The sequence below is a fragment of the Simochromis diagramma genome, unplaced genomic scaffold (assembly GCF_900408965.1).
Source record: "Simochromis diagramma unplaced genomic scaffold, fSimDia1.1 OVJJ01000150.1, whole genome shotgun sequence".
NCBI classification, from domain to species: domain Eukaryota; kingdom Metazoa; phylum Chordata; class Actinopteri; order Cichliformes; family Cichlidae; genus Simochromis; species Simochromis diagramma.
In genome coordinates, this window is record NW_024387083.1 from 2345359 (window position 1) to 2363015 (window position 17657).

At 39.0% G+C, this 17657-nt stretch overlaps 1 protein-coding gene across 8 annotated transcripts in view; it reads left to right on the forward strand.

Moving 5' to 3' along the window:
* plppr2a (phospholipid phosphatase related 2a) overlaps positions 1–17657 on the forward strand; it is a 78401-nt gene that overhangs the window by 54717 nt on the left and 6027 nt on the right. For 7 of the 8 annotated variants that reach the window (XM_040045891.1, XM_040045889.1, XM_040045890.1 and 4 more), the window contains 3 exons: positions 11883–12003; positions 14445–14695; positions 16082–16258. In XM_040045891.1, the coding sequence (XP_039901825.1) occupies positions 11883–12003; positions 14445–14695; positions 16082–16258 (549 nt within the window). The remainder of the gene's footprint in view (positions 1–11882; positions 12004–14444; positions 14696–16081; positions 16259–17657) is intronic. The other variant, XM_040045897.1, reaches the window with a different exon arrangement.

Below are 17657 nucleotides of genomic sequence, written 5' to 3' on the forward strand. Positions count from 1 at the left end.
CCTCATGAGTGACAGCTGTAATTCACCTGAGATCAATTGTTCAATTTCGGAGACATTTCCAGGAAAAATGATACAGAAAGGTATAGGATTTGCTTGACAGATGGCCAATATTTGGCATGTGATAACTAGTTCAACAATTTTGTGTGTGATGACTCAAGCAATGGATGTATGACTATTAGTTTTATTGGGAACGACTATTCAGCATCCATAGGTACGATTACTTTTGACTGACAAGACATAAGCAAATGGAAATGTCAGAAAGCAGTAGGGACATGTATGGAAGCAACTGATTCATGTCCAAAATCATTTGCAGTTTGTTCAGAGAGAGGAGAAATTGCTACTATGATGTGCACAAATGACTGAGTGTTGTGGAGGTTGAACTAATAGTTATGAGAATTTCAATTCTGATCTGAGAAACGCACCAAAGCGACTGAGAAAAACTGTAAGTTTTGCAGGCTTGTTTGCACAACAAGGCTAAATAATTATATAAACTTTTCTCAATCTAAATAGTGTACTTTGATAGAATTAAAAAAACAAGTGTAGTGCAGGTCTATGATGATTTTTAGTGCTACTATCATCTAGTTCTGATTGTGGTTCTGTCTTGGTTAAGTCCTCAGTAGTCCTGATTTTGAACTGTTGTAGTCCTGTTTTAATTCTGGATCAGTTCTGGGTCTGGTTGAATTGGGGTTTAGTCCTCGTGTCTTGATATAGGCCTGACTTTGTTCTGCCTTGCTGTTTAATTAGAAAACTAGTTTAAGGTGTCCTGCACATGTGATATATATTTTTCCCTATATGAAGTCATTCTTTTTTGAACAAAACAGAGCCAATTAATCTTTCAGTCATCTCTACCCCCCCCCCCCCCAAAAAAAAAAAAAAAAATCCCACATGCATACTACCCTTTAGGGCTAAGCCCCGGGTGTTTCAAATGTCTGGCTCCGCCTCTGGCATACACCACGTTGTTAAGTCTGTGTTTTGGAGTTTTGTCTTTCGGGTGAACCAGTTTTTGTCTGAGCGTGTTGCTGGGTCGAAATGCACCAGGATGTCATGCTTGGAGAGTACTACTGTGTACTTATTTGAAAAAGGAAGCTTGTGTATCTGATTGCACGACCAGCCCCAAACACTTTCTCACACTGATACCATTGTTATTCTGTACCGCTCATATGAAGCTGAAACCACCAGTTAGCTTAAGCTAGCATCAAAAACAGCTAATCACTGTATCTAAAGATAATAGAATCCACCTGCAAAGCTTATTAGCTTATTTGTTTACAGTATAAAAGCATTACTGTAAGTAATAGATTAAATTTGATTCAATTCAGTTTTATTTATCTAGAAAATGACATCAATAGTCACCTCAAGGCATTTTATATTGGAAGGTAAAGAGTCTAAAATATTAAAAAGAAACCCCAACGATCATATGACTCCCTATGAGCATGCAGGCAAAAGTGGGAAGGAAAAACTCCTTTTTAACAGGAAGAAACAGGCTCAGGTTATATAATTTTATTCACTTTAATAATGATTTTAATGATTATTTATTTAAATAAAATGTGGGAAAGGCATCTTTGACCCATATATATATAAGTGCCCATGCTCACGTGCAGTGATGGGAATAACAGCGTTACAAGTAACGGCGCTACTAACGGCATTACTTTTTTCAGTAATGAGTAATCTAACTAATTACTTTTTCTATCGTTACAACACCGTTACCGTTACTAACAAGAAAATGCGGTCCGTTACTATTTTTCAACAAACAGACGGTTGAAGCTGTCTTCAGCTTACAGCATCTTATATCAGTAGCTGTCAGTAATCTGGAGACTACAGCTTTAAGCAGCTGCGCGCGCTCCCGCGGACGGCAATCACTTTCTGGTAGACAAGCACTTTTTGGCACAACACCTGGAGCTAATGGGGCAAAACAATCGCATGAGCGCTGCTGTTTGACTGAGGAAGAATAAAGTAGTCGTGGTAAGCCAATCACATGACCACTTGAAGACAAAGCAACAAGGTGATAGATACCAGTTTTTCAATTGTGCTGATAGGCCACGTAAAACCAGAGTCATGATAAACAATATATACGCTGCATTTTTTCCTCAATAGTTTCGTCACGTTTACTGTCTAAGGACAGCGCAGCGAGCACTCTCTGCTTATGAGCAAAAAATAAAAAAAACAAAACAAAAACAGCCTGTTCGTGTTGATGGAAAAATGTAACATGTCGACCAATCAAAATTGATATGGCAACATGACATTTGGTTGTTTAGGAAGAGGGGAAGTTTTAGGAGTGAGAGAGAGAGAGAGAGAGAGAGAAACAGCAGAAAGAGTGAGAGAGCGAGTTTTGAGATGTGAGAGATTTGTGATGTTTAGCGTGTTTGGAGTGTGTAGTTAATGTGCTGTCTTGTGTAGTAGTGTTGTGGATAGTTTTGTGTTGTGTGTCAGAACAACGAGGCGACTGCTGTCTCCAGGTAAAAAACAGGATGAGCGAGACACCTGCTGCTGTCAGACCTGCAGGTATCAGGCTGTGATTTTCTCCTTTATAGTGGACAGAAATTATTTTTTTGGAGTGGCACAAATAATTTGTGTGGCATCTTACTGAATGCAGAACAGCTGATTGTTCTGTAAATAGTTTGAAATGTTTTTTTTTTTTAGGGTAAAAGGTAAATGGCTGCAAATAACTTTGTTGTTTGCAAAACTTGTGCAGAGGATTTTAAAATTGACAATTTATATTTGCATCTAAAGTTGTGAAATATGATTCATTAAACATGTTTGTGGTTGTTACAGTAAAAAGTATAACTTTTTCTACTCAGATTTTATATTTTTTTTGTCTGATTTTAGATCAGTTGTGTTAATACAGTATGTCAAAATGAAAACATAACTGTAAATTCAGACACGTGAGGTTGTGCTGAAAAGGATGATACCAAACAAAGCAAAGTAAATAGTTTTTAAAGGTGAAATATAGAGGAAACATCAAAAGTAGTCAAAAATGGCCAATTATACCCTGGGCCCCAGAGGGTTAAACATTCTTTTAAAGTAACGCAATAGTTACTTTTCAAGTAATTAATTATTTTTAGAATATTGTAACTCAGTTACTAACTCAGTTACTTTTTTGAAGAAGTAACTAGTAACTATAATTAATTACTTTTTAAAGTAACTTGCCCAACACTGCTCACATGTGTAGTAGGCCTACACATCTACAGGCTGACATCTGTTCCCATTTTGCTACACATGGGGAATATCTTCCATGAAATTTCTGTTATTCAAATCCAAGTTCTGTCATCGGATGTGCATCCAGGTGGCTCATTGTAAATAAACAATGTCCCAGCAAAGACGTGAAGTGTGAAAGAAACAGAATGATAGATAACAATGAGATATAAAGCAGCCATAGGTCCCACTGATGCATATTTTAAGGGATGTTACCGAGCAGAGAAAAGTGGGGTGTGAAATTGAACAAGATAAAAATAGAGAAGGAAAAAGTAAGAAATGTATAACCTACTTTTTTCTTTCAGTTTAAAAAAAAAACTAAGGTAAAGGAAGAGGAAAGAAGAGATTAAAGGGAAAGAAGGGGATTAGTGATGCTGCTACGCAATGATGAAGCGATTGTGCTTATGTAAGAAGGAAGAAGGATCGCTTTGATGCAAGCAGGCAGGGTTTGACTTTCTGGACAGATACCAAGCAGGATAACAGTGGCTGTGATGTTGCATTTTTCCTAGTAGAAGAAGGGCATCACTCTGTTTATTAGGTTGTATGATGTGTGTTGACGTGTATGCTTGATAGGCTCCATTTTTGTAGAAGCCTTAACATTTGTGTAAAGTGCCCCTTGGCCTTGTGAATGCAATTGTGTTTGCACAATTGCATTCAGTATGTCTATTCATCCATAAATGAGATCATGTTCTTTTCTCAGTTGTTATTCTTCATCATATCTTATCAGTGTTTATGAAGTCTCTGATCTATAGACTCATCCAGTCTGTATTTACAGAGACCAGGAGTCTCGTGTTAGCACCCACCCCTCACAGTCAAAGTCCTGGTGAGATCCACATGTAAGGAAAGGTAATGATCTTGATCTGCTCAGACAGGTGCCGTGTCTTTAACATCCATTAGCCCAGATCTCATCTATACACTGCATCGCATTACTTTACACATGAATGACTCTCCCAATCTTGTCAGAAGCATTAAGTCTCATGGCTGCAGAGCTGCGTTTCATCAATGTGGATCTGCAGTTGGTCCATGCAATGCAAGAATTGCAGCATGCCTTCATTAAATTAAGCCACAGACATGAACTGAATATCTCCCAACAAAGGTTTTCAGCTATACAATATGTGAGTGATTGTGTCTTGAGACATAGAGATACGCAGAACTACTGGTACATTAAGGATAACTGTTAAGGCCATGGGGTTGTGTTGTGTTTTGAATTTTTAGATAACTTGAACATGACGATCACTTCACTGTCCTCAGTCACCAGATCTCAGTCCAATAGGCATTTTGGGATGTGCTGGAACTGGAGATTCTTATTATGGATGTGTAGTCGAATGACATTGTCATGTCAGTATGCACCGTGTCTGTGTCGATATGTTGAATCTTTGCTTTGAAGAATTAAGACAGTTCTGAAGGCAAAAGGGGTCCAACCTAAAACTAATGAGGTGTAACTAATGAAATGACCAGTGAGTGCACTTTGGGGTTGTTTCCTGTTTTGCTTGGTCTTGTTTAGGGTTTCACTTCCTCTGTGTCTGATTGGCTCCTGTTTCCTATCCCCAACTACTCTAGTTGGTGTGTATAAATAGCCCTGCCTTTGTCTTTGAATTTTGTGCTTCACTTTTTCCTCCCATGTGTTCTTTTTCCTCATGCTTCTTGTCTGTGTATTTTGGATGTTTGCTTTTTAGAGTTTTACACCTTTATGCTTTGTTTGTTCTGGACTTAAGGTTTAAATAAAGCCTGAGGTTTCTGTTCTGTTTTTATTTTATGGTCCACCTTAAAACATTTCAGTCATTTAAACATGACAATTTAAACATCTGCAGCAACAAAATTGTACATACACATTACATACAATCTTTGAATAATATTGACAGAGGATATTTTTCTTGCTTTTCTAAGTTGAACTTTCTGGGGGCTTTATCCTAACTTCTCTCATCTTTATATTGTTGAAAGCTATACAGTACTTATTTTCAATAAAAAACACATATGGAGATGCATGTCCAGCAAAAAAGAAATCAGAAACTTTCTTAAAATTCACATTCATTTACAGTATTTTACACTAGATAAAAATAAGCCAGGACAAATAAGAACTATATATAACATCCTGCTGCTACATGGTTGTGATCCTGAGAGGGTGCCTAAAGCTAAGTGCTGACTCAATCATTTGAGAATAGCAAAATCCTGAAGAAGAAATTAAAGGCAGCTTGTGTATTTTAAGATTTCCACGCACCAGAAAGTGGCAGAAATGCAAACTGTAATCAATTGTTCATGGGGAATAACTAATAGCTCTACACCCAGAATTATGCTTTAACCAAAGAGGGTCACTAAAATCTGTACATGGATTTTACTCCCAAATGACTAAGCTTTAGCTCAAATACACTCAAATATTGCACAATACCCTCCAGCTATATTGCACCATGGCCAATTTTAAGAAATACCTGGAACACCCCCCACCCCACCCATCCCTCTCATACAGAAACAAAAAAGAAAAGCAAAAGAAAGAAAATGTTAAAAACAAAGGAGCTTGGCCCTAATCCAGCTTTTCATATGGATCAAAAACAGTGTTGGTTTATATTGCACTTAATGATAGTCCTGCAAGGGTGGATTAATTCTGGACTACATTCGTGTATCGTGTCTTTTTCTAATCACTGCCTCTCAAATTCAGTAGAAAAGTTCACAGAGTGAACACAGGCACTTAGGAAAAGACAAACACAGAGCTCAGAGTATCCAGCTACACTTGCACTGCAGTATTTAATAACCTGATAGCAAATGCTGTTGTAGATCTACTGCGGTGAAACTACAGTTTAATGAATGTGGACTACAAAAAGTGAGCCTTTCATATGTCTCTGTGTGTGCTCTTGTCGCCTTGTTTCACAGGCTGTAGAAACATGGGACAAATCAGCAGCGCATTCCTGGGGCTTCAAATACCGCTATTTCAAAGACTTTGGTGTGTCACATTTATGCAAGAGGTCCTTTGACATTGGCGTGTGACACAGTGGGTTATGGCTGTAGTGAGATGGGTCTGTCACTTCCAGCTTGTCACAAGAACCCCTTGGTGTCACATTTCAACATACTGGATAGAGTCATTTTTCACTCTGCAGAGTTATTGTTGTGAAGGAGAATATTTTAGTCCACACGCCAACCTTTTCCTGAACCCACCGAGTAGTTTTAAGTACCCGAACCTAACCAAGTACCTTTGGTGCTAAACTAAACCAGTAAGTGAAGAAAAAAACAAACACAAAAAAACACCAAGTGAAAATTAATCACTAACTAACAAAGTGCAAAACACCCATGCAGTGCGAACTTCTTTCATATTGCATCACATCACAAAAGAATGACCTTACTGGACTTAAGACCAAGTGTATCATGTTGTTCAGACAAATGGAAAACACTACACCAGCAGGTGAAATTAACCTAAGCCCTTAACACCTAGTCGATCATATTTGATAAATGAGTGCTTCTACACTATCAGTTTGATTTTTTTTTTTTGCCCCCGAAACACCTAAATAAATTGCACAATACATTTTTAAGCAATAAGCTGCCAATAAATAAATATAAACCTATAATAATTGGCAGATTTAGCCAATATAATACAAATTTAAACTCATATATGTGGAGTAATATCTTTTTATTTGTCATAAGATTTTATAAACACTCCATTTTCAAGACTGTGACTTTTCTGGCACTTATTTAACAGTTCAGGGTTTAAAGGGTTAACAATGTAGACTAGAAATGTGTCTTTGATCATTTTACTATTAAACAGATTCTAGCTATGAAGACTTAATAAATACTGATACATTTTATGTGAATACTCAGAGCCTAACATGAGTCTTATTTTCATCTGTCCCTTTGGTTTGAGTTTTCTGTTTTTGCCACCTTATTTGATCACTAACACACCAAAGTCGGCTGTCTGCAGAGAGGAATCCTAATGGAAGTAATCTGTATCTTGCTGCTAAGCAGCAGGTCCTGGCTGTTTCCTAGATGCCTGATTTGGCCCTCACAGCTTCATGTCATTATTCTAGAAGATGCTAAAATGTCTGGCTGTTGTTCTCATATATGCTCTCTGAAATTCACTCTTTCATACACTAAAAGGGAAAAAAGATGAAGCTGGTTTTGTTTAACACGGCTTTGAAGGAAACTGCTGGATTGTGTATCCTGACTTCTTTTCCTCCTTTTTCTGAATGAACATGTTCAGTGTGAAATTGCTAATTACAAAGCTAGATATAAAATAACGCACATGGGTGTGAAATGTATTTATCTAAAATGTTATTTCTTTCCGTTCTCCTCTTCTTTAATAATGTTGCTCTAATCCTCCCTGCTTTCTTGTTGCTCTCTTTATTCTCCAACTCCCACCGCTTCTCTGTCATCTCCACAATCCTCTTCATTCATCTCGTGGCTCAGAGTAAAACGTCCCTGCTTATTGCCTTATAATAGACACACATTCATAAAAAGGGCCAGTCTGAATACACACTCGCATTTTACTAATACCCACAAATTGAGATTTGATTACTTACACACACACACACACACACACACACACACACACACACACACACACACACACACACACACACACACACACACACACACACAGCCAAATCCTCCAGCCTCCTTGTGAGGACAAAAATGGGCTGTGTAGTCATGATGCCGATTGTTAATCACATCTCACGTCTGTATTAATGTTTCATTCCTCGACTCATCTCTAGTTTTGCATCATGTGACCAATGCAACTCCCTGTCACTCACCTTTACGTACTGATTTTGCAGTTCGCTGAAGCAACAAAGTCGCACGTCCTTGGTTTCCGAATGCTTCACACTACCTCCGCTTTGTCATCGCGCACGCTTGATGAGCAGCTTAATTTCAAGGAATTATTATCCTGTTGTCTCTAAACTGCAGTGACAGCCTCATCACATTTAACCGTGAGTCCTTGAAGGAGCAGTCGGGACAGAGGCAGGGAGCCAGAGTGCATTCTGCCGCAGCCGAGAGAGATGATTTAAAAATGTTGGTTGAAATAATGCGCTTCATGATTCACACGGATGCCATCAATGCATGAATAATGTATTCCTGCATTACTAACCCTAACCCCATTAACTTTCTACCTTCGGCACAGCGCCCCCTCTTCTTTCTTCACTCCTAAACTCATCTTCTCTTTTGCTCCTGCTGCTTCTGCGAGCAGGGATTTGTTTTGCAAAGTGAGGCAGCATAAAACATTTCACACACTCTACACAAAAAAAATTATTCTTGGCTCTCATATAACATGAGACAACAATTTTTGATTAAAAGGCAGCCAAAAATATAAAAATCATTAATCATTAAGAAAAACATATTTTGTATAAACCGATTGTATACCAGTCAAGTAAATTTCATTTGGCCAGAGTCAGTTAAAGTTTTATAGTGTACTTATGTAACAAAATTACACTGAAAATTTACATCTAATCAGATTACTTAAAGTCAGTGTTATAAGATTTTATCAACATTTAGGGTATAAATGTTGAAAGGTACAGATGAGTTTTAACGTTGTAGTTAGTCACAGTTTATTGGTGTAGTTGGGTACTTTTTTCCCCCACTGCTGATGGCTGTTTCCCGCTTTATTAATACTAGACAAAGACATTTACAGGTTATTTTTGAGTCTAAAAGCAACTTAAATCATCTCATCAAAACACCAGGGGATCTAAATGTAACGTTAAATCCATAAATTAACATTATTATATTTAAAATTTTTGTCTTATTAAGGGTTTATCTGTTCAAAACTCCCGGCCTGGTGCGTGTTTTCACTAACAAGGTGTATTCATGTAAACCTAATATTTTCACTTACACCCACTCAGTAAACACTGTCTTGTTCAGATTGGTTGGTTTATAAATAAGTAAGTCTGTAAGTCACGACAGAGTAACAGAACAGAAAATCATGAGAATCCCTCACAGTATACACATGTGTAATTGCACATTAATAATATTACCATATCATGCCTATTCTGTGATAATGACCGTCATGCTTGATCAGCACAGGTGGGTGTTATTGTTGTGCTACTTTTTACTTTATAAAAATGTAGAGCTGTTAAGTCCTGTTAATCTCTGTCATGGGTGACTTTCCAGAGCAACACCAGACAATTCACACACACTGTTTGTGTTACACTTTACTGTTTAACTTTACTGTAAAAGGCACATGCTATTCCAATAATGGGCTCAACTTGAAGCAATATAACAACATACAAAGTAAGTAAGACTTGAAAACAGATGCTTTAATGCTTTAACACAGAATCTATTTAGACGTTTGCAGAACAATCCCATGGAAAAGTAAACTGACTTTTTTTCTTGCTTTAAATCAATTAGGTTGAAGCTTAACTAATGTAATAATTTAACTAATTGAATGTAATTTCCAAGTGGACATACTTTATAAACCTTTTAATTTTCTAATTTAAAATTTTACTTGATTTAGGCACAGTCTGTAAAGCCTGTTACTCGAGGCACACTGTGAGACTGATAGGAGGTAAATCTCTGCAAGCATATCAATTTTGTCAACTAAGAGGTTCTCTTGGGAGGATTATGTCAGCTGGACAATAGGGGCAGGATGGACAGTGCTAGAAGCAGTGAGGAGTTGGGAATGTTGAGTGTGGGGTTTTGTAAAGCCTTAAAAATAAAGGCTTTTTGGGGTTATAGTGCTGTTAAATGCTTCTAAAATGCCTGCCACCCACTCCTCCACATCTATGCCCCAGGTAAAGTGTTAAAAAGCGCTATTATCTCATATTTTGTGGCGTACCCAGGCTTAAATGCTCTGCAGACAAGCTGTCCCTGTGGAAATAGACGCTATCCTGCCTTTTAATTGCCCCCTAAATGCTTGTCCAGAGTCTCATACTACCCATAACATCTCTGATTTGAAGCTTCTGATTAATCCCCCCGTAGCTTTGATTTCATGCTTATATTAGTGTTTAGATGGTTGCCATGGGAAACCCAGTGGGGCCGTGTGCCTCTAATGAAAGAAATCACTTGGCTGGGCATGCACTTCACAGCACTGCTGCACTGGCTGGCTCCCTGCATGCTTTTAACTCTTTCAGCTTGGCTGGTCCCTCATGGAAATATATCAAACCTGACTGAAACGCGATCATTTTCTGCATCTCTCATCTTTCTTTCTTTCATTTTCTCCTGCTCCGTTTCCCTTTACAGTAGTGCTTCAGATATTGCCACTGTGAATGTAAATGGTGAATTATATTAAGCATGGAAAGAGTAAGAGCAAGGCTCATGAATCTGTGGAACACAATCAGTGTCAATGTCGGTCCCACTTCTGTCACAGTCTGCATGCATATTGTCAGGATGATGAAGGATATATCTGCCATAGGTGGTTACTCAGGGCTCTGTTGAAGTGTGTGCTATAGTCTTTGAGTGGAGTAGGCTCTCATACAGATGAGCCTCACAGTTGCAGCCCATTAAGGGATCATCAGTCTGGAGAGCCACCGCTGTTCAGACTCGCTGGGAGCGAATTGAACAAAGTCATCTGACCAGACTCTCTGCTCCAAGCCTGATGCTCATCACAAAAACAGCAATAAAACTGTGAGCACCCAGCAACGATGGCTGCTATTTTTCGCTCACAGAATGTGCAGCACTGTACTGAGGTTACAGCTCTATGGCACTACAGCCAGAGAGCTCACACTTAATTAAAGAGATGATAACTAAAGTGTGTAATTAGCTATTTTCGCACAGTGGGTTCTGAGATCATAAGTAATGTTTGGAGCCGCAATACTGTCATGGCTAAATCCTTTGTAGAGCTATGTCATGTTTATAGCTGAAGATAAACAAATCCCGAGCTCATTGTCATTCTGCAGTGAACAGTCTATGGAGTTTATGAGTTGTTCAATTGTAACATATAATATGATCGCTTCTATTCCTGCCACTGCCGTACAACCATAAGCCATGCCATTAAAACCACTGAGAGGTTAAGTGAACCTAATTGATTATTGTGTTGCAATGTAATGTTCTGAAACCTTGGTGCCTTGCATGCTTGTGGATATTATTTACCATTGCTGTCAGCACCTTCTAATGGTGGCTGCATCTCCTATCAGGACAACATGGCACATCATACCACAAAACCACACCGGAAGAACAAGAGGAACACAAAAAATAAAGAAAAAATAAAATAAAACAAGGTAGTAACTTTGACTCACTAGCTACAGGGATCACAATGGAGTCATGCACAAATGGCATGCTTAAACTTGGTCTTTGCACACATAACCCCCAGTACTATTGGTGCACCTAGAAATGGTATTTGGAGTGTATTTTTTTAAAAATTACAGTGATATTATACAAAACAATTTTTGAAGATTTACCAAAACATAATGTGAAGATGGGTCTGTAGATGGCCTGGTCAATCTATGTTCCAGTCCTCTCCTTTATATGTATATATCTGAACTACCCCTAAAAGAATAACACTGTATAAAAGCAGCAGAAATTAGCTTCTTCTGAAGGGCTTAGCCTTCTAGGTAGCATGCAAGTTATTCTGAAGGGGCTAGAGCTGCTACTCTATATTGAATGAAGCCAGCTGAGGTGGTTTTATGTCTAGGATCCCTCCTGTGACAAAGGCAACCGAGGAGGTTGCTTTTGGCTCCCATGTGGTTATCTCTGCTTAGACTGCCGCCCCTGTGATCTGGACCACAATGAAAAGTAGAGGATGGATGGATGGAACCATGGCTACTATGTTTTTTGTGTGTTTCCAGATTCTTGTTGGAGAGCTGTGCGCCTTCTTCACCAAGGCAGAGGGAACCCAGGAGAAGACCATTGTGACTGCAGACTGCTGCTACTTCAACCCCTTACTGAGACGCATAATACGCTTCTTGGGTGAGCATGCTGTAGTGTCTTCCACAGCCCCCTTTTCAGGCTTTTGAAGTGACACATCTAAATCTTTATAACCATTTTCATATATAAACTGTGGACAGTGTCAGGTCGCGATGACCCATTCCTCCAAAAGGGAAGCTCGGTGCAGTGTGCAGGTAGCTGGAGTTGTAACAAACACTTGTAATGAATTCTCTTTACTTGTTATATTTTGACACTGACTTATTTAGACATCACATAGACTTTGAGGTACTGGGCAATGCTTAGTCATTTTCAACAAAGTAATGTATTACTTTTCTTAAAAGTGCATCCGGAAAATATTCACAGCACTTCACTTGGTCCACATTTTGCGGCGTGTGACCATTAGAAACAAAGGCACCAAGCACTGGGCATGGTGGTGGCAGGATCATGCTGTGGGGATGTTTTTAAGCAGCAGGAACTGAGAACTAGTCAGGGTTGAGGGAAAGATGAACATGGAGTGCAGCAATGTACAGAGACGTCCATGATGATACACAGCTCCAGAGCACTCTTGACTTCAGGACTGGGGTGAAGGTTCATTTTCCAACAGGACAAATATGTCACGGTCTGGCTGGGGCAGACCGTATGTGTTGCAGAGGAGGACTCAAACGCAGACCAAAACGTGGTATGGGTTAACAAAACAAGCCGTTTATTGAGACTAACAATAAGGGTACAAAATAAAAGGGCATAGTAGCCAACTAAACAAAAACCTAAACTGGGTGAACTAATAACAAAACATGAAAAACCTTAACCATAAACGAACTGACATGGGTACCTGGAAATGAGACATGGATGGGCAGTACAATGGGTGAAATACAACAGACGACCTGACAACGAATGACTGAAGGCACACGGACTAAATAGACACAGGAGGATAATCAGGAAAGTGGCAACACATGGGGAACCAGCTGACACACATGAACATAACGACGTGACACTGGGAGAGTAAAACTGAACACGATGAACACAGACACACCAGACCTCTTCACAATAAGACAGGAAACAGTGAGATATAAACATGACAACATGAACATAACGACGTGACACTGGGAGAGTAAAACTGAACACGATGAACACAGACACACCAGACCTCTTCACAATAAGACAGGAAACAGTGAGATATAAACATGACAACCTGAACTGACAACATACGCCACAGACATAAAATACATGAAAGCAGGGGAGACTTAACATAGTGGAAACACGAGGGGAAAATAACTAGAAACACCTAGGCATGAAAACGATGAACTTAGGAAACCAGAAGGCTACATAAACTAAACACAAAACGCTGGGTCAGCAGACCCAGGATCATGACAAAATACCCTAAGCACACAGCCACTGGGTGTATTTTTTCTATTTTTTGCGGTAGTTCTGCAAAGAAGAAACTGCCCTAAAAATAGGTATGCCATGCTTGTAGCATCACATTCCAAAAGACTTGAGACTGTAATTGCTGTATAATATAATGGAACAAGGCTTTACATGACACAATGTGGAACAAGTGAAGCACTGTGAGAACATTCTGGATGAACTTTAATCTACTTTGTTACTTAATTACTCAGCATTGAAAAACAGCCTAAAGAGAGTTTAAAGTGATTTCCACAGTTCTACTTGTTCATGTTCTACTATAGAAACATGAACAGGTAGAAATTAATGCTACAATGCTGCAAGACTGACTGCTCATCACTGCTTTTGTTACCTGGGCAAGACTGAACTCTGGCTGCTGGGCTGGGGTCAGCATGCAGTAAGATTTAACGTCACTTTGGGTTCTTGGCTAGCTATTTGTTTGATGGTAAATGGTAATGGGCTCGTTCATATATAGGGTATCCACTCAGCGTGCAGATAACTTGTAACACAAGTAATGCAGTAACACATTACTTTGGGATGTGTTGGACCCAGCACTGCTCGATGGCAGGCTTTAATCTGTTTATTTGTTTTTTTTAACATTGGGGCTCTCACTTACAGGCATCCTCAGTCTATAAATAAGTGCTTCATAAGTGTGTAATTGAATGATGAAAAATAAAAGAGAATAAAAAGTACCATTTAACATTATGAAAGAAATTGCTGAACTGGAAAAACCTGACCTGCTGTTTGTCAGCCACAGCTGGCACATGAAGCTGTTAATTGGATGATCAAATGTGGCATAATGTTTGAGGTAGATTGCTCAGGATCCTGGCAGGAAGGCTCCCATGAATATTAAGAAGCCTACCAATCTGCAGCTTGAGCTGAATCAGCTGAGGAGGAGGATTCTGTTGCAATTTCACACATAATAATGTGTTGGGGCTCTTTGAAGTAGAAGCATTTACTACTTTTATCACCTGGTGACGTGTGTCTCTTTCAAAATCTAGATTTTCTTTTAATGAAAATAAAATATATGCTTGCTTATTAACTTTTCCACAATTCCTCCTTCTCTACACTCTTGTCCTGTCCAGGTGTTTATGCCTTTGGTCTATTCACCACGACCATTTTCGCCAATGCCGGCCAGGTAGTGACAGGAAACCAGACGCCTCACTTCCTGTCTGCCTGCCGACCAAACTACACAGCATTAGGCTGCCAGTCCACGATGCAGTACATCACAGAGCGACGGGCCTGCACAGGCAACCCACTGATTGTCATGTCTGCACGTAAATCCTTCCCATCTAAGGATGCAGCACTCAGCGTCTACTCAGCAGTGTACACAGTGGTAGGTTAGACAAAACTGGAGGTGATATTGCTACTGTAAAGATTTAAGACTTAACGGGAGTTTCAGATGTGTTCTAGCAATTGAAGCCCACCTGCTGACTTTACTGTGTTATTTCAGGCCCATGCCAAACTTTCTGTTTTTAGTGAACACCATTGCCACTAGATCTCAGATTAGGATGAAATCAAAGAAGACCATCACATATAGAATGCAGTCATTTGAAAAGGAAAGTTACATAGGGTCCTGTGGAAAACGGCAATACAATGGCTTGTTGAATTGCTTTTAGCATCCATAACTTGAAATAAGTGTTTTCTTTTCTTCTTTAGGACTTTGCTTAAGTTCTTTGAGGTTTGTGGGCACTTATTTATGCACCACTCTGTTATAGTCCCGCTACAAGTTTTCACTTGGGTTGAGGTCTGGACTTTGACTCGGTCAAAGTCGAGTGCTCATCTATCTATCTATCTATCTATCTATCTATCTATCTATCTATCTATCTATCTATCTATCTATCTATCTATCTCTCTCTCTCTCTCTCACGTGGCTGCACGGCACTAACGCGTTAAAGAGCTAACCACGCTAACGCGTTGATGCCTTGCAGCCCCACGCACCAGGCAATCTGCGATAACTCGCTAATGGAGATTTGCCACTTTAATGCAGTTATGGAGTTAACATCATTTTAACAAGATTAACGCTGACAGCACTAATATAAATTTAACCTTTTTAACTTTTACCACTCACATTTAAATGCTGCCTTCAGTTAAAAAGGTGCCACCTACCAATTATTTCAACATTGATTAGTTTGTTTCTACCAGTTTGTATTTGTCATTTGTAAACAATCATTACCACGCTGAACAAGAAATAACACTGGCTGTTATTTGATGTAATCAAGTGGATACTTATGCTGATTTCTGCCACCTCAAAAATTTGATTTGTGTTTAGCCTGAACAAAATTTCAGATTATATATTTCCTCCCTTTGTCGAGACAGTTAACAGGTACTTTAACTTTAAAGGTGGCATAATATGCTCACTTTTATCTCAGTATTTTTGTTCTTGTAACTTATCCTATGCTATGCCACTTAGTGCAGTTCCTCAGTTCACCTGCTTTATGCTCCATTCCCTTTTAAGCTAACTTTCTTATGATTAGTTCCCCTTATGATTAGTTAAATGCTGTGTTTAATATGACCATCCACTAGCTGAATATATAATGAGAGAAAGTAAGGACAAGCTACATAGGTCCACTTTAACCAGCCAATTACAGGAAGAAAATCTCTTGTACGTCTTATTACCTGGTTTAAAATAGTGATGTATCTTAAGCGCTTGCATGCTCTTTGTGGCTTTCTGTGTTTGTTGCACCCTACTGTGCGCTCCCTCCCTTACGCTTCTTTGCAGATGTACGTGACACTGGTGTTCAAAACCAAAGGCACGCGGCTCACCAAGCCCACTATCAGCCTCACGCTGCTTTGTCTCGCCATGCTAGTCGGTGTGGTCAGAGTGGCTGAGTACCGCAACCACTGGGCTGATGTCCTGGCGGGATTCTTCACTGGGGGAGCCATCGCTGTGTTTTTGGTGAGGAGAGAATAGAAGGAGCAGAGAGACAGGCAGACAAATAGATTAAAAAAGAAAGACATGTTCTTAGTTTTTTAAGCGCTCCATCTTTGCATGTAAAGACGAGCTTACTTGCCCCTGAGAGCACTGTGAAAACAGCTGTGTAATGTCTCATATGGTGATTTATTATCTTTCTTCATAATCTAAAACAATGTGTCTTAGAAAAATGTCCTGTTAGGTGCTTTTAATTATGAAAAAAGACAAAAACGGTCATTAATGGGCTACATATCAATCAGATGATTAAAGACCACATTAATATCTCAACAGATTAAATGACATTCGGAAATAGGTTTACATGCAATTTTAATATGCTGCACCACAGTAGCAGAAGTCAAGCAACCATTTTTTTAAACCACACCCCTTTTTGTTACTGTTACTATACCTGGCGAGCTTTACATTTTCATGGCATGAGTCATGCTTTGGTTGGTTCTAACTTTCCCACTATAGTATCTGGTTTTGTTTTGACCAGTTGCTTTGGTCCACTATAACAGTTTCCCAATGCAAGTACCACAATAATAAATTACTCAAGACATTTTCTTTGCTTAACTGATAAAGAAATACTGAAAAATAACCTTAATCTGACTATGAAATAGTTTTAAGTGAATTTCTAGGTTACTCCTTAAAGTTTGCGATTTTTGTTAGACAAATAACTAACATTTAAACAGGTAACAAAATGTTTTGTATAATTCATTGAATCAAAATTGAGAGTCTCAATTTCAATTGTACATGGAGTGTTTCATTTCAAACCTATTATAGTGGCATAGAGACCCCAAATTATGAAAAATCATGTAACTGAAAGTTGCAGACCTAACAATAGTTAGCAGTGCCTGATAATGTTTTGCAGATGTTTCCACTCATCATGAGCATGAATGCCATGGTAACTTTGGACTCCTAATTATTTCTTTGAAATATTCCTTTTGCAGGATACTCTTTAATGACTTTAAAAAGCAAGAATTGGGTGCAAATGTTTGACTTTATTTTGGATTTTTTCTAATCTAACGTAATGCAATACAACCAGCAGCAAAACAACCCCAGATTATGATGCTACCTCCACCATGCCTGAGGCTTGGTAGAGTGTTCCTAGGTTTGAAAACCTGATCTTATTCTCTTCCAAACATCTTAATCTCACTGTGGTCAACTACATCAACCTTTGGAGCAGGGGCTTCTTTCTCTGTTAGCACTGTCTTAGTCCATGGCTGTGTAAAAACCCACATCACTTTGGACAGTGACACTGGTGTTCCAGCAGTTTCCAGGTCATGCCTTGGAACCTTGGTGGTTCCTTGGTTGTTCCTGAATATCCTAACACATTTCTTCTCAGCTGAGGGTGACAGTTGGGTTTTCTGGTGGGGAAAAATCCAAA